The sequence below is a fragment of the Lichenostomus cassidix genome, chromosome 1Aa, assembly GCF_008360975.1.
Source record: "Lichenostomus cassidix isolate B80296 chromosome 1Aa, HeHo_3.0, whole genome shotgun sequence".
Classification (NCBI taxonomy): domain Eukaryota; kingdom Metazoa; phylum Chordata; class Aves; order Passeriformes; family Meliphagidae; genus Lichenostomus; species Lichenostomus cassidix.
The window spans coordinates 45135510-45153728 of record NC_139480.1 but is presented as its reverse complement, the minus strand read 5'-3'; the positions used below and the strand labels follow the sequence as shown (position 1 = coordinate 45153728).

The 18219-nt window shown below is 39.6% G+C and overlaps 1 protein-coding gene across 3 annotated transcripts in view; it reads left to right on the top strand.

Moving 5' to 3' along the window:
- Nucleotides 1–2872: 2872 nt before the first annotated feature.
- Nucleotides 2873–18219, top strand: part of BLTP3B (bridge-like lipid transfer protein family member 3B) — a 47806-nt gene continuing 32459 nt past the window's right edge. The window contains exons 1-3 of one of the 3 annotated variants that reach the window (XM_085047104.1): nt 2874–3107; nt 10143–10289; nt 17291–17453. In XM_085047104.1, the coding sequence (XP_084903230.1) occupies nt 17391–17453 (63 nt within the window). In that variant the 5' untranslated portion in view covers nt 2874–3107; nt 10143–10289; nt 17291–17390. Of the gene's footprint in view, nt 3108–10142; nt 10290–17290; nt 17454–18219 lie in introns of all 3 variants that reach the window. The other 2 variants (XM_085047096.1, XM_085047095.1) reach the window with 2 other exon arrangements.

Here is an 18219-nt window from a genome sequence, read left to right as displayed (position 1 = left end):
AAATATTTAAAATCTCTTCAAACTAAAGTTGGTATATTTACTGTCACTGCTACTTGAGGGCAATTCATAAATATTTATTGAGCTTCTTTACACATTCACCCATATATTGCAAGGCACATTTGATAATACTTTCTGTTGTTGTTGTTAGAGTATGTAACACAGAGAAAGTCAGCCACACAACAAGGACAGATAAACAGGACTTTCAAAAGTTCATGTGGTAGCAAACTGTGTTCATTGCCCCTTAGAAAGTGAGAATTGATATTTTGTGATGCTCTTTGAATAGTGGTCTGTCAGACTACTTAAGCCTTGCACATCTGCATTTGAAGACAGACCATTATCTTTTGCATTATCCATAAGAAGCCATGCCAAATTTCTCATTCTGCAAGTATGATACAAAGCACGCACTGAAACTTAGTTCAATTTTAGTTCGTTCTTCTACTACATCTCCTACTACTTTATTTAATGGGAAAAACAATAAGTACTTTTTAAATAATTCTGTGATCTTCATGTTTCTGAAGTTGTTCTCAACTCCATTCCAGTTTTTAGAGTTGAGAAATCCCCATGACCACATGAAACTGAGAGAGTCAAACTCCCTCTGCACACCCTATACAAAGCACACAGGCTTTTTGGCTTCACTCTGCATGAATGAGCAGCCTCAGAATGACTGAATGGTACCAAGTACAGAATTTGCAGGTTGGTTAGAGCATCCAAAGAAGGATATCCCTGAGGAAGAAGTTACTGCACCCTTTGACACAGGGGGCTGTTATCCTGGACTTCACATCAACGAACTGTACTCCATGTACCTTTATTTAGGTGATGGTGAAGGGCAGGCTGGTTGGTGAGATGACTGCCTGATCGAAAACAATGGCTTCTTGGGTGTTCTGTTGAATTCACAAATTCTGTTGTGTTCACAAATAGGCCCTAAAAATACCTATTGCAAACATAGGACAAATATTTTCTTTGAGATCATTTTAACATCCTGGGTAGGCTCACAAGTGGGATTCGTTCTTGGTGACATGAGTGCCAGCTGGTCCCTGAGGGAGAGAATCCAGGAGCTGGGAGGGCTACTGTGGCCAGCAGGGAGGGCCTTGCTGATCAGGGCCTGTCCCAGCAGCTCCAGGCAGGGAGCAAGGCAGACAGGCGTGGGAGTGAAGCCCAGAGCCCAGGTTATCAAACAAACGTGATAATGAAGCAGGTCCAACGTCAAGCACATAAGACAATCCTCAGGTGAGGATCAGGATCAGGACTGGTGGGATTAGCAAGAGCCAGACAGTCCAGGGATCACCCTGCACGTCCATGGTGACTGCAAAGGTCTAAAATCAACATGGAAAGTTGGTGCCCTTCTAATTCCCTTCTGGGTGGGGAGTGTGGTGTATGTCGATCTGTGCATTTTTCTCCATTCCTCCACACAGTGTGCTCCAGGAGATGGGGATACGTCATGAGGTCACAATTCAGATCAATCCTGCTGGACAGAAATATTTCTTGTTTTCAGTTCTGACATCAGTGAAGAGGCTCAGGACTTCTGTTCTTCCAGAGCTATTCTTGCAGGACACTTGAAAGAGAACACATGGCATGGGTCCTGCTTTCCTTGACCCTCGCATTTTCTCTGTTGATGAGAAGCTGACCCATCATGATGAGCATTGTTTCTCCATGATACTGGTAGACCTTTTCCTTGTTGAGAAAACTGAACTTAAAACAGGCATAAAAGTGTTAGCTTTGTACACAGCTCATTCCTACTTTCTAAATCTCCTAAAGAATATAATGAGGTCAATATTACACAACTGACTGATTTTTAAATGTCTGGAAAAATCAATTGAAAATGTTAATCTCCTGACCTATTTTTTCTATTACTGCTTCATATTTCTCACTTAAAGGTCCTTAGGGTTTTGGTTCATTGCTTGTAAAATATTAATGTTATGTATATGAGAAGCAGAGAAAATAGTATGTGATGTCTTTCCTCTGCAGCTCTTCACACTATTCCAGAGAACCATCCTGCATATGGAGGTCACATCTGAAAAACGTTTTGGTTTCCCAGTTGCTAATTTTTTCTTTTTCCAGTTAATCTTTTTAGGGTACTTGGTTACCCACCACTGAAATTCTTCAAGATGCCTTTTCTGGATGAGGGACTTTCAGAGGAGAGGGTTACTGGATGAGCAAAACTAATACAAAACATTAATTCCTTAACTGACGTAGAGATTTTACTACAGCATGAGGGGCTATTCTCTCAAAAGCAAAATAACTCATAGACTTTATACTTGCCACAGATACCCAGTGAAATGTAAGCGTCTGAGGAACAACGTGATTTTACAAGTCTCTGGGTTTGAGCAATTCGGGTACGGGAAATATATAAATATACATAAGTGTGTGTATCCATATGAATTTACTGCCATAGCATTGTAAGTTTCTGTCAGTGAGTTCTTCATCTTATTTAGCCTTGTTCCTTCTGCATGGTGCTGTAGGAGCTGCAGCTATCCTGTTGCCTAGCTCGGCCAAGGTCAGGCCCAGGCAAAGCAAAGCTGTGATGGTGTTGGGACACGCTCCACAGGCGGGAGGAAGGACAGAGCCACAGGCGGGGATGCACAGAGACGCTTTCAGAGTTTTGGAGGTGGGAAGGCTGAAGACAGATGAAAGAAACAGCTGGCGGAGGAGAGCGGGGAAAGGGCGGGCGGTGCGGTTTGAGGCGGACAGAGGCTTCGGGCGCTGGACGGGGACGGAGACGCTGATGAGGCGGGCAGGGGCTCTACGAGCAAGCGAGAGGCGGAGGCGCCGCTGCCCTTGCTTCTGTCTCTGTACGTGCCCCTGTCCCTAGCCCTGCCCCGCCGTGCCCGCCCAGTGCCGCCGCTCTCGGGCGGGGCGGGAGCCCTGGGCCCGTCCCGCCCCGTCTCGCCCCGTCACCAGGCGATGCTGCGGCCAAGATGGCGCCGGGCGCCGAGTGAGCGCGAGTGGGGATAGATAGCGGCTCGGCTCCCGGCGCTCTCCCACCCAGGGCAGGGGCGGGCGCAGGGATGAAGCGCGTTCCTGCTCCTGGCCGGTCGTCGTGAGGGGCGCGGGCGGGCGGACACCATGGCGGGGATTATCAAGAAGCAGATCCTGAAGCATCTCTCCAGGTCAGCGGGGCGCGGTGCACCGGGCAGGCTGAGGGGCTGCGGGGCGGGGGCGACAGCGGGTCTGTGTCCGGAGAGCGACCCCCGGGCTGGGCGCTGGGCGGGGGGACCGGGTCGTCCTGCCCTCGGAACGGGGAGTGAAGCCGCCTCCTCGTAGCGATTTGGAGGCGGAGGGGGCGGCGGGGTGCTCGTGCGGGGCTGTCCGGCGGCCGCAGCCGCTGAGCTGGCCCCCGGCTCCGTCGCCCGGAGCCAGGCGGCGCAGACAGGGAGTGAGCTCGGTGTGCCTGGCGCAGAGGCAGTCACCGAGTGAGTCACCGCGGGCTCCGGCCGCCTCCCGGCGGGCACACCGTGCCGCCCCCGCTGCCGAGCTGTGCGGGGGGCACAGGAGCGAAGGAACTCCCGGGATTGCCGGGCTGCAGGGAACAGCACTGCCCGGCCGGGCGGGGCTGGGGCAGCTCGGCCTCTGTCCTTGCGCTCAGGTCGCAACATCTAGCTCTTGACACACAGGTGAGGCCGGGCGGCGAAAAGGTGAACGCACAGGGATGAAGCTAAGCTCGTGGCTTTCTGGGTGGCTGAAATCATGTCTAAGGTGCCTCGCGGCCTAAAACAAAACAAACAAACCAACCTGCTGTAAATTTCTTAGCTGTCAATGTCGTGTGCTTGAAAGATGGAGAAATCACAGAAAGTACGCGAGCTGATTCACACAGTTTTAAAAAGCCACATCACGTTTCTCCCATTTTCTAAAGAGGCAAAAACCTGTTAGGTACTTGATCTGTCATAATACCACAGTGTGGCTAATTCTTCAGAGCTTACTTTTATGTCTTAACCAATGTAACCTGAAATACTGTTCAGTTTTTTAGTTATTTTTTTCTAAAATGCTTTATTCCACTTTTGTGTGGTGTTTCTGGAAAGTGTTTATAGAGAAAAATCAAACAAAATGAAGTGACAGATTGTCGTTTGACTAATCTGTTGTTGATGCACAGGGAAAACATAATTCTCATTCCAAATCCTTTGATATCTATCTGCTAAATGTGATGTATAAAGCAGTAGTAGAATAATTTTTCTTCTCCGCCCTGCTTGTGAGTTATGTTGCCGGGAGTGCTGATAAAGGAATCTTTTCTTCACATGAAAATGACAGAGCACGGTGTGAATGGAAATGCAATGTGAAGATGTCATCAGCCTTGAGTCAGTTTTCTAATCAGCAGTGTACGTGGAATAGCTGGATTTGGCAGCTTGTTTCCTGTAGTGGTATAGAGCAAGCTGTATGGAAAGAGAACTGAGCTCTAGTCTCTGCTAAGGTTAAACTCTAAAATGGGTCTGAGAACTAAGCATAAGTAAGATGAATTGGTTTTTGTCTAGTTTTTCAAATGAGCAGCCGAATAGATTAGAACTAAATACTTTGTTGTGATGGTAAGTGTGTGATTGCTCTCTTGCGTGTTGTCAGAATGCTTACTCAACAAGTCTATGTCAAATGATTATGACACATTTTATCACTTCTGGAAAGCTTATGGGATATATCCAGTGATCTGAGGCTTGCAAGTTGAAGTTGATGCTCGTAATCCATACTGTTCAAAGAGCATGTTTGCTACCTAATATATAGACAGTATTATTAAGCCCCTTGTTGTGAGTGTTCTTCATTACATGTTCAGATAATATCTTTACTTCCTGCAGAACAGGTGTTTGAGTGGTTACAGAAGTTTGTTACTCAGGAAAACAGAATTCAAGTGACATGAGCTTCTAAAATTTCAGGACCTTGATTTTTCAACAAAAATTATAACAGTATTATTTCAGGATTTTCTTTAATAAGTTTCGTAAGAATGTGATTAAGGAGCCAGATACATAAGGAATTTCCTGTAATAGAACGACAAAGGACACTCTCACATTTTACTCTTACCCTATTAGTTCCTGTTCTGCACTTTTCATAGTTTCTTGAAACTGCCTGCTTGTCATCTTCAACAAAGCAGGTATTAGTGGCAGGATTAAAATTTATTGGAAGAAGTCCATATGTAATAAAGCAATAGTGGAAAGAATTACCCTCTTATCTCACTTTATTTCCATTTTTGATTATTTTATTTCCCTTTATGTTTGAACAAAAATATGAACTTGTACCTTAGGTTACAGAGAAGTACTTCGATTTTTTGCCACAAACCACAGAACAGCTGAGGTTGGAAGTGATCTTTAGTGGTCAGCTTGCCCATCTGCCCCAATCATCATTGATTTGGCAACGTTTGCTGAGAAGATTGCTGCAATATCTGTTAATCATGTATTAGCAATTTTTAGCTCTTTTTACTGTCTAGGTACTGTATGTGCAAATTTAAAAGCATTGTGTCATTCAGCAGTGCAGTTTCCATTTAGCCCTTCACAGTGCTATTATCAGGTGTGCTGATAATGGACAGTGGTGTGAAGGAGCCTCATAATTCTACATTAGAGATGGAAAATTTTACGTAGGTATGACTCTTTAAGGTCTGAGAACAAGAAGAAGATGACCCAAACTGCATTTCAAATAGTTTTGATATCCAAATTACTTTTTGTCTTTATAAAGGGTTTTCTGTATTTCTGTATTAGAGTTTAAGAGCAGTGAAGGTAATAAAGCTTATTTTATTCAGGTTGTGACAAATCTGTATCTCATGTCAGGATCTGGTGATGAGTTTTCTGCTTTTTTTGTCTTTTAAAATTTTAAGAAAGATCCTCTGTCTTCAACATGCATTATTCTTTCCCAAGGTTGTGACAGTTAACAAGAAGGAGGGAAGGGGTAGGAGCAAAATAAGTGTGTTTTTTGTTGTACTTCACATTATGTGGTATTCGGTGTAGGATTTAAAACTAAATGTATCAACTAAACTGAAGGGATCAGTTTGTCATTTGGAGGCTTGAATTCTTGTCAGCTCCATATTGTGTTAGGTGTGGTTTTGCTGAATGGAGGTGACTGTTTTTATTTCATATGCACCCTAAAATGAAACAAGTGTCTGTTTTCTACCTTACAAAGGCAGGAAAGACACATCATCCCTAGGAGAAGTCTTCTCTGTAGTGTTGGGATCACTTACTCTTACTGTAAAGGTCTTCCCCAGTGAACTGGAAGATGTTCATTTTTATTGCAAGATGTTCTGTTCGGTGCTCTGCTATGATGATAGCAGATATCCTTCAGCATTCCTTCTTTTTCCTCAGTTAGACTTTGTGGACAAGTGTATGAAACAGCAGTGTTAAAGATTTCAAACAGGAATCTAGATTGTGCCGTGTAAGTTCACTGAGGTGTTACTGTAATACTGCCTGTGGCTGGAAGGGGATCATCTCCATGGCAGTTTCAGTCTTGGGTTGTGTAAATGGGAGATAGAGACAGAAATTGGGTATTACTAACACAGACTTGTATAAGGGTGTTTTCAGGTGTTTTATGGTTTTGGCTTTTAGTATCATTGAAATTCCCAGTTAATGAGCAGTCTCAGTCTTCTGAGTATCTGCGTTATCCATGCCTTTCTGTGAAAAACAGTTTTGTTATCAAGATATGTGTGAGAATCATGAAGGAAAGCTTATAAACTCTGCCTCTGTTGAGCAGCCACACTGAATATGACAGCCTTAAGATTCTGTAACAGAATGAGTCAACTGATATTAACTCTTAAGTTTAGCAATCTTAACACATAGTTCAACGTAAAAAGTTACAGTTTGCATCTTACTTGCTATTTTCACAGAGAAAACAGTAAGAGGTTTTAAAGTGTTTGGTATGGCAGAAACAGTTTTCAGTTGTGTCATTAGTTAATGTTCTGCATGAACTTAGAACTTTGCTTTTGCTTATCTGAATCAATAGATGTGAACATACTAAGATTTCAATAGAATAAAATTGCAGTGGGTTTTGTGACAGTTATTTTCATCTCATCATTGGGAAGTCATTCTAAAGTTCACATGGAGAATGGTTGTACAAAGAATAGCATACTAATTGTGTGGATAGCAGGAATCAGCTGGTCCTGATATAAACAACAATATCCTATATCATCTGGTACAGTTTCACTGATACATGTCCTACTGGAATATTTGCCCTGCATATTGCCCTGCTTTTATTCCAGTCAGACATGCCTGATTGGTGAGGAATGTTGCCCTCTCAAGAGATCTGAGGTGACTCCTTTTAGAATAAAGCAGTGTAACACCTTTATTTGGCTAGGATGAGCTGTTTCCTTCCTGTAAGTAAATGACAAAAATTGTTTGGATGAGCTTTGAAAATTCTGCTAGTAGCAAAATAAGTAGGTTTTTTGCTTATTTTCAGTTCTGTGTATTCCAATTCTGTGTCACTTTAGTTTTGTGAAAGTTAGCCAATTCCTTTAGCCAGCCAAAGAACACAAAGTGTGTACTTTTCTGCTTCTCTCTTTGCTTGTACTAATTTTGCAGAGTGTAGTCTACGTGACTGACTTTATTGGCTTGTGTAGTATGTGACAAAATTGCAAAACAATTTAGGCATAACAACTTTTGTTGTTCTGGATGAATCTGTACTGAATCTGAATGCTTACAGAAAGTGTTGGCATTATTTCTGTCTTAAATGCTGCACCTAGTGAAAGAATAAGCCTGAAAAACAACAGGTAGTAAAGCAGAACTGCTTGAGACAGCAGAAAAGAAGGAGAAAGAGCAATTTAAAGTTGCACTATAATCCTGTATTTCTTAAATTCCCATACATTTGGAAATCAATACTTTTAGTATTTAAGTGGAAATTCATGCCAACAGTTTTTTCTGTGTGAATGTGTTGGTAATGCTCTGATGAGCATAAAGGAATCAAAAAATGCTTTTCTTTACAGAAATAAAAAAAACTTTCACTTTCTTCTCTTTTTGTTAGTAGCTTCATGCATCATATTGCAATTTAAGATTCTGTAGCAGAACATCTTCCGAAATCCAAACTGAAATTGCTGTGGTGCTTTTTGAAATTATATTGGTATTTTGGAGATAAATGAGCAATAACGTATTTTCTGGTAGATTTCCTAATCATTACATTTATTTAGGAGTTGATATTAAATATTGTGTTACATCTTGGAAGGATCTCTTAAGTAGCATTTGGGTTAATAAAATCTCAGAACTTGACTTCTGCTTTTCAGTTTGTTTTACGTTATTTTTGCAAATGTATTATAAACCTGGATGCTGATTTACAGACACTGTATTTGTACAATTAAAGTTCTGCTGAAGCTTTGCTGAAGTCAGTCAACTGTTGTGCATACGTAATAAAAATGAATACATTTGCACAATTAACACATTAATCAGCAGCATTTTACTTGTATGCAATCATTTTCGTTAAAGAATTCTCAGAATAGTTTTACTAATAAGTTGCACAATTAAAATGGTCTTGATTGCTCTTTTCAAGTACCTGACATGCCAGTATGAAGAATTCCCTGGTAAAAATGGATATTTAAATGAAGCCTGTGAGGAATAAAATTGTCTCTTAAGATCAAGTGATTATGGAGTATGTAAGAATCAAAACTAGCTCACAGTTACACTTTTTAAAATTTGTTTTTTCTCTTGCCAAAGCCTTAGTTTTGGGGTTTTTTTAAATATCAAAGAAGTATAAAAATATGAACTAAATAAGTCCCAAGAATGAGAGGTGCTTTTTAAAGTGTTTTGTTTTAGTTTTTTTATTTTTTCTACAAGCAGATTGGACAAAAGAGCTCAGATAATTTTTGATGAAACACTAATGGAATTATAAAGGCTTACATGAAATGATTTATTTCACAGTTTTTTTGCAAATCGGGAGAATAATTGCTAAGAAATAATTACACAATGTATCTTGGGTTTGGCTGCTTGCACAAGAGCCCAGATTTCTCAATCCAGTAACTCCTGCAGGAGTACACTTCTGTGGAGCTGGTGCTAACCACCGTTCAGATCTCTTCATTGTCTCCTTTTTTGATGAGGAAAAGCAGGAGAGGAAAGAGCTCCAGCTAGGCTGTGCCTTTTAGTTCTTCCAGCCTCCCCTGGATGGATGTACAAGCCTCGCTCTAAGCAGAATGTCCCCAGCACAGATTTCATGGCAGCTCTGCTTTCGTCTGCACATGTAGCTTGACAACACCAGGGCTTTTCTGTTCCTCAGAGACGCTTGCTGCTTCTGACTCCCAAGGAAGCAACACTTGGGTCCAGCTACCCAGGAGTCTGAAAGTTATGTGGTTGCCTGCTTCTGAAACAGTTTTCATGTTGTAGGTCCTGCCATTGTTGGGGGTCTGGAGACTGAGAAAAATAATAATTTGTAACTAGGTATCTGTAATTCGCTTCAGTGATAATTTTTTTAAATGTTGTTCAGATATCCCAACAAACTGCCTGCCAACACTGTCCAAATGTTTGGGTTTTATTATACACAAAAGGGTAAAAGTGTAGGAATTAATTATATTTAAGCTGAGGCATCTCTTAGAAGACAGTTTGCAGAAAACTTTTTTTTTTGAGGAGCCTATTGTACTAAAATTTCATAGCCTGCAAAATCAGACTGTCAGACATGTGCGGGTCTTTGCAGCACCACCTCAAACACAAAAACAAATCCAGAAGTCCCATTCCTCTACATCTCTAGGGTCAGGTGTCTTTAGTGTGAATTCTGAATAGCTGATGTTGAGACACTGTGAATAGGAGCAAGTAATCTTGGTTGAGAAATCTCAGGCTAGGCAAAAAAATCCCTGAAAAGTTGTCTCCCATTTAAAAATAAAATAAAACCCTCTTATGCTGCATCTTTGGGCTCTCTTCCTTCTCTTCCTCTCTCTTCCAAATGTACTTACTGAGTGTCTCTGAAACCACTTGGCTATATTATATAGATCTTTTCTGCACGTTTAAAATTTTCTTGTAAGCGGTTCATTTAAACAGAGCTGCAGTATTGTAGTTTTAGACAGCAAGGGATATTCTCATGGGAATATATTCTCATATTCTCATAGTGTTTTACACAGGTCTGTTTCCTTTTGAGTTCTGTAGTGTCATGAAGTGTAACAAATTGTTGTAACTGCAGTTATCTTCAGCTAAAACTCTCTTACATTCTTGTATCACTCCTTTTTCCCTTTGAACTCGATCCCTTGTGTGTCCCCTGTGTCCCGTTCCCTGCAGCGATCCCAGCTGGCTCTGGTGGAGATTGGTTTCCTGGGAATATCCTTACTACCAAAATGAGTACCAGAAGCTTCTCAGAAGCCGTGGCAACTGACCACTTGCTTTCACCAGGAATAGGGGCCTTAAGTCTGAATACCTTGCCCTCAGGTAACTCCCCCTCTCCCACCTTTGTAGAGGAAATGTAAGAGGTAGTATATGTATCTATAGAAATTTAGAAGTGAGCTCTGTAAAATTACTTGGGTTTTCACTCCTGTTTCTTTTTGTAACTTAGAATTCTTCAAATTGTTTGCTATGCAGCTGTATGTTTTGGTTTCTTTGGGTTTTTTATAAGTCCTAAACTAAATTTGCAAAGCTGGTTTGTGAACTAAATCAGCAATTCCGTTTTAAACATACCTTTATGTGTATTTTCTAAATGTAATCTAGGTGTTTCCCAATATCTTTAGGCTATGTTTATCATTTGCATCTGCTTAATTCCTTTTCATAACTTATTGTGTAGTACCTCTGCACTGATATATTTGAAGGATCAGGCAGCTCTATACCTAGTTTACAGAAGAGAAATGACTGATTTTCTTTTTTTTAATTAAAAGAATTTTTATAATTAATGTCTTATCAAAAGATCTTATTGTGTTGTGAGATTTGATCAGTTAGCATTAAAAAGGTATCTGCTAATGTCGTATAAATAAATGATGCAGTTTATAAAAGGCAGATGTTATGCTTTTACGCTGAATCATTATTTCTTGATTTTAAATTTCCAAAATTATGTTTCATCAAATGTCTTTGCTTTAGATACAGAATGTTGTATTTTAAGTGGAATTTAATAGTTATCAAGCAAATTGAGGTGTCTTTTTTCTGCCTGCAGTGGGGAAGTTGCATATACGTGGCCACCCATGTTTTGATAGATTCAGGATTTTATGTTATCTTGTACTCAATGTATCATTAAGGCCTGGCATGTATGTATAGGTTTGTCATGTTTGAGTAAAGTTCTTTGGGTTTGATCATATTGGCCATTTCTGTACTTGATGTGAAAAGACTCATAGGATCAGAAAACTAATATTGGTCTGTGTGAGGCTTTATCATAAATGAAAGATAAATTGCTTGAGCAATATTTTAGTTGCAAGATGGTTATCACTCCTGCAGTGCAAGCTCCTCATTTATGCACAGTGCTTGGCTGTGTCTGCACAGATCTTCTTCATGACACATAATTAGATAATAACCATTGATGACAGCAGCTGTCTCAGTTCTGCCTGTACCCAAAAAGCAAGCAATACAGTTTTTCTAAATAGAAAGTATATAATTTCCTATATGTGTTATTACAGAATTAAATAGGGGAAGGATTATGTACTGTCAAGAGACTTGGTGGGGATGTCAGTGTTTGAGAAAGTATGGAATGGGTCTTGAAGTGGTTATAGGAGCGTACTAAGATGTCTTTAGGAAGTTACCTGGAGTAGGAGTTCCTGCTGATGTCCTCCTGTGTTGTGATGAAATGGAAGCAATTTTTTGTAAAGTGTCAGCAAAGCAGATGTACTATGTAGGGCTCCTGGGATGGGATGGATAAGTGGGTGGTGTGACACTGCACCAGATGTGTTGCACTTATATGGGTTGCTTGTTGAGCCAAGGTCCTAGTTAGTGATTTTTCTGGAAAGGAAGATCTGGCTTTAGACTATGATAGATCAAAAAGCCTGATGAGTGTTAGGTGGTTAAGGTCCTATATAGGAGCCTGAAAGTCCTACCTGAAGCTGTAGGGTTGTAGGTGGTATTTTGGACTTGTCCAATGTGCTCTAACTCATGGCCAGCCTGAGAGCAGTGGGTCCAGGCTGGGTGTGTAAACGAGGGAATGTCCTGTCCTGCTGCAGAGGATTGGGCACCTTCACAAAGTGCTTTGCAGCAGGTGATGCAGATCTTCATGCTGAACATCCAGCAGGCCATGAAGGGTTCTCCATCTTGCACTCAGACACCAAATAAACACTTGACAATTCTGCAGAAGTTCAAGATGAGATTAGATAAAGTGTGTAGGCATTTGTGTGGGTGGCCACAGCACCGATGAGTAAAGGGATGATACCTTTCTCGTGTACAGATTGATGCTGGAGGGTGTGAGAGGTGCCAGTTGGGTGTCACAGATAATGAGGGGTGTACCTGAAAGATCTGGTGACAGGTGTAGCTGCTGCAATTGGTATTGTCATTTAGGAGTCCCCCATGATCCCCTATAGCTTGCAGAATGAGGAAGTGCTAACCCTTGCAGTTCACCTGCTCATAGGGACTTCTTGGGAGAAAACTGCATGGCATTTGGGAATCCCTGCAGGACACAACATTGCTGACTTTCAGATGCAGGCTGGAGGACAACTGGAGGAATAGCCTCTCACAGCCCCAAAGTTGCATCCACTCTAGACTTGTGTATTGGTCACCCACTGGCTCACAGTGGTGGTGAGATTTTACAGTGCTGTTTGGCAATGCTCTTCCTGGTGCAGAATGTCAGAGTGCCATTGTTTGTAGGAGGATTATTTTTTCCAGAAATATTAAAATTTATCTTTAATAGTGTCTATTTTCAACTTGATGTACTGTTAATATAGATAAATAAAGAACTTGTGTCTATTCAATCCTACTGTGTTGTAAACATAAAAGGTGTTGTCTCTCCCCAAAAACCCTACCACAAGTGCCTTAATTTTTACTTTCTTTAGAGCTTTCAATTTTGATACTGTTTCCTATACTGATGTTTTCGTGGATATTAAAATGCTTTGCAATTAGTGTTTCCTTTTACTTGCTTTCAAAGTGTTCTCTTTAGTTTCATGTAAGGTTTTATTTCTATGTTAAGGTAAATGACCATCCAATTAACTTTTTGTGCTAAAGAAATAGCACTAATTATTATTTTTATAATAAAAATTATAATTTTTTATTTATAAAATTAATATTTTAAGAAAATGAAAAAGTGTCCAGATGAAGACATTCCATATTTTGTGGTGATATTTAGTACTACTTACCATTCAGTTTTTATACATAGAAGTACTTTAACCTTTATGTATCTCAGGCCATTTTTCATCAATCGTTTATCTTCCTGCTTTCTTTCCTTAAAATCTGTCTTTCACTTAGACCCCAGTAGTTTCCATGAATGATTTTTTCAAATGTTGAGTATCTTGCATCAGAAATGAGTCAGCTCTTGCTACAAAGCCATTTGCTGCTGTTTTGGGTTCCCCAGAAGGACAGTTTTCTGTGGTCTTGATGAATATGACTTGTATGCTGCCTGTCAAGTTTTATACATTTTAACTCAGACTGCAGAGCTAAAAATTTTTTACTCCTAAGCTTACATAAAGCACAGCTAATGGTTTTCTGCTAGGTGAAATACTACTTTAATACACGTCATTAAAAGTAAAGCAACCCTAGGACAGCCAGGGTTCACTCAAAGGTTTCTGGTATTTCACAGTTCACCAGCTTTTAATAGGGCATTACTAAATATATATAAAGTGCTTTTGGCTTTTCTGCATATCCTTTGGGCTGTGGGATTTGTGATATTGTTGCTCTTGCAGTTTTCTGACCAATATTAACCTTAAGCCTTTGCTGTTATGTTAATCTTTATAGCATTTTTGGTGATGCTTTTTGGCTGAAGTTTTTTGAAGTACTAAGAGAAAACATCAGTTGCCTGATTCTAATCTTGTTTCTTAGGTTTGAAGGATTGAAATTGACATCTTTTACAGATGTTTGTTCTTTTAAATTTGGTGGCTTTTCCCCCCGGTCTATCACGTCCTTGCAAAAGTTTCATTAGTTCTTTATTTTTTCAATACAGGTAAATCACTTGTTGCATCTGTAAAGACTGTCTTTAGTTAGTCTTTCACTTAGCGGCAGTTTAATCTTTAATCATGTGTGGCTGTAGTGGGTGTTGCCTTTTCTGTCTTGTCATACTTGGATCAAAAAGGGAATACTACCAAGAACTCTTCTGAATGTCATTGTGCTTAGTATTACTGGTATGTAGAGTTGTATTTTAATCTAGGGAGTCTGTCTTTTTCCCATATAGAACTTGCTGCCTTTTAAATAGATCTAATCATCTTGTTACTTGGGAATTACGTAATGAAGTGCTACCACAGGCTGGCAGGGGGGCTGTTTGCGAGTGCCTGGTCAGAGAGAAGAAAGTGTGTGTATCAGGAACTCAGGCACATTGTTGGTTCTGAGTAGTTACATGAAAAGGTCATAGAAAATTTTTAAATGGTTTTGCCCTATTAAGGATTTCTAATCATGAAACATCATGATACAATCAAAGGTTTCTAATTATTTTGTATTCAGAATTACGTGGTCCTAACTTTATAGGAATTATCTCTCTGCAATGCACAAAAATGTATGGTAAATATGATAGCCTAAGACATTCTCAAAGTTTAAGCAGTTAAGTGTTCTAGGTCTCTATTGGCTTAGTATGAGCACACCAGAAAAAAAGTCAAAGCCCTCTGGCTCAGTGGGGCATGTCCTGATCTGATGTACCATGGGATCCTAGAGCAATATAATTTGGAGACTTGTGATTGCCCTAAGGACTTCTTTAGTTTTTAATTTCAAATGTTGTTATTCTCGTAATTTGGCACTTCTTTCAATTTTATGCACAAAGATCAGAATTCTTACAAATTCTAACTCTTTGGTATGTGATTGCAACACTAGCTGCCCAAACAGGCCAACTTGTTTTTTTTTAACATGTTAACTTATGGGCCACTGTATAAAATGAAAAGGTTTTGCTATTATATTGAGTGGTAGGGAATGGTTCTAAAGTGCTGAAATTATCCAAGAGAGAAACAAAAGTATATTCTATGGAACAGCTGAATTTAGAAGGAGCAGAGAACTGGCACAGGTGTGTAAAGTGTTGGCATCCTCAGTGGAAAATTGCCACTGGACAAAGCAGATGGATAGAGCAGATGTGGTTGTTGTGTATTATGAAGTTGCTACGGGTTCTGTGGAAACACCACAGTCTGCTCAGCATCCAGCTGTGGAAGTAGAATGAAGAGACCTGCTATTAGAGGTGCCTATGCCTGAAATACCTCCTCACAGCTCACCTGTTGAGAGTTTCCTTCTGTGACTTTTGACAGGAAGGGTACAGTCTTAACAGGTGGAGATCCTCTTATGTCTGCCTCTTCATAATGAAGCAGCACTTAGAACATTTTTCCTTTTACTGACTGCAGGAGAGGAAATAAATTCAAAGCAACACTCTTGGAAGAATTTAAAAAAAAATCTATATAGAGAAGTGATGTTCCTTCTTGAAATTTTTCCCTGTCTTTCTGCTCCCTGTTGAGAGAGACTGGCTTCTGTTTTGTTTGTTTGAAGGATATTGAAAGTAACTAACTCAAAATTGGCTTTGCTGTTGCCATTCTCCTCCTTAATGGTATTTTGGTGTCTTTCTTGCTGTGAAGTTTGAAAACCTCTTTCTGTAGGTCCTGTGTCTGCAGTTGTGACCAGGATAATGCTTAGATCTGTCTCCACACTGAGAGGCATTTCTGGTGTGGCTACTTTTATTACTCAGTGGCTAGTTTTTTCCTTCTAGGAATTTTGTATGACCTGAGTCAGATGAGACCTTGCAATGATTTCTGAGATAGGGAGTTTTATATTTTGCAGTTACCAATACATTGTTTTAATGAAGCAGGTTATTTAGCTTTTCCCATTATTCTTTCTAATTGAAGGGAAGAAAAAAAGGGTAACCAGAAAATAAAGTAATTCAAGTCCTTTATTCCTCTCATAGTGTTTCTAAACAGAGCATTTAGAAGTACATTAGTTGTCAAGGAAAATACATTTATCAATAGGCTTATCTCAGTATATTTTTAGTACTGAAATTATTAAATGATATTTTTTACAGATTAAAGCTTATTGCTTGGGGATAATCTATGCCTTGTAAGCAATACATTAACCACTGCAGAGCATCTTCATAAGAAACATGTCTAGTATTATTTGCAAATATGTACTGCTTGCATTTTGTCAGGCTAGGTAAATGCATTTCCAAAGCTAACCATCCCAGGAATGGAGTAAGGCAGTTGGACTCAGAAAATGCCTGCTCTGTTTCAAGCTGTACTTGGAAACTGTTGGAGGAAAACCACCTTCTTCTTCTTCCACCATCTCCCCCAGTATCAGACTTAATGAGGACCTTGTGGTTCAGTTAGAAGTTGGTCTTTTGAATGCAAAAGAAATGCTGGAATTACACCTCCTGGAGCATTGCTTCAGGGTGATGTTCTGTCATTGAGGACAGACAAAACCCTTGGCACTCTGACTGGAGAATAGCAGCAGCAGGAGATTTCCGTGGGAAAAGTCACAAAATATAATGCCAACTGTAGTGTTTTCTACTACCTAATCTTGTAAAATTAGGCACAATTCAGGAGCAGAAACAATTTTTCATGGCAGATTGGAAGTGTAGTTAAGCCTGTTCTTAGCTTGTGGTGGATGTAATGCTACAGCTGTTGGTTTGAGGGTGCAGAACCCATGGGCACTGTCATGTCGTGTCACAAGGATGTGAACCATTTGACACAGTCACACAGCTTGTTCTATTGTACCAGCAAATCCTAGTGCCTTGGAAATATAAAGAAATTTGTATGTGCCCTTTTAAATAGCTAAATTTTTCACCACATGGATATCATATTGAGCTTTCAAGTTTTCATCCAATATTTTATATACCTCATGCTGCTATGTGTGTGTATATGTATTTCTAATTTGTCATTAAATTCTATGACTAAATATAATTAAGGTTGTAAATAAAACTTTTTCATTTCAAGATTTTAACTAAATATATGGAAAGGTACTGCTTATGACAGTAAGTTGAGGGGTTTGCGATATTTTTCTCCCTTTGAAAAATTAAAGAGGAGTGAAATAGATTTATTTTTACTGTGTATAGTTTATAATAAATACTTCAATAATTGAGTCAAGGATCATTTGTTATTCCAGGTGGTGCAAAAATTTGAAGATATCTCATATTTTTGTTTATGTATTTATAAGTTGAGTTAATGAGATGAAAAAAAATAGAGGGACAAATCAATTGCATCATACCATTTCTTTAATCATGCATTTCAGGGTGAAATTTATCTCAGAACCTAACATGATTTCTTCACCCCCAGACCACTGCTTTAAGTTAAATTGTCACTAATATCTAGGATAGCTCTGATTGCTTTATATGTATTTACTTAAGATGTGTTTGTTTTTAGGTTCACCAAAAATCTGTCACCTGATAAGATCAACTTGAGCACGTTGAAGGGAGAAGGTCAGCTCACCAACTTAGAGCTGGATCAAGAGGTGCTTCAGAACATGCTGGATCTTCCAACATGGCTGGCTATAAACAAAGTGTTTTGTAATAAAGCATCCATCAGGGTGAGGATTTTATTGTGCTGGAGTAGTAATTAACCACATCTTTCTCCTTTCCTTCTGTCTCTGTAAACTTTCAAGCAACGTTGTATTAATAGGAAATTGTGATAAGTGCTTGATAAAATTTAAAAGAACAACAAAGATGTTATCAGCAGTAATTTCTTCCTAATTTTTGTTCCTCATGTGTTGGCGTACATCTGGAAATGATGAAAATAAGAGCGATTTTTAAAAAAATCTTTTTTTTCTGAATAGAATTCATTCCTGCATGTTTTGAAAATGAGGTAGAGGTAAAAGTTTTTATTTGTCCACGGTAATTAGTCTATCATAATTATTTGTTATTTTTTTCTGTGTTCTCTCTTCCCTTCACTCCTCTTTGCTTATTGCTTTCCCTCTTGTTCTGTTCCTATTGCCAAAAATACCTTTCTGAGGGTTTCGGATCTCTGTGGGAAGTGTGGAAACGCAGTAAATCTAGTAGATACTGCTTTTTTCTTCAGTGTGGTTTCTAATAATCGAAACAATGTATATAGTCTGTTTCACATTACACTTACATGGGTTTAAGAAATGAAGGATGGCTTATTCTTGGCTGAAGTTACAATGTGGTCAAATGTTGGCACCTCCAGTCTTTCGGTGGGGTTTGGTTGTGGGTTTTTTGTGTTGATCTTTCTTTGCTCTTGTTTCCCCCGATGGGAGATTGTCCTGATTTTTCTGAATGCAGTGAACTTGATGTTTTGTTGTAGGCTTACAATCAGTTGTAGGTCAACAAAGCAAATGT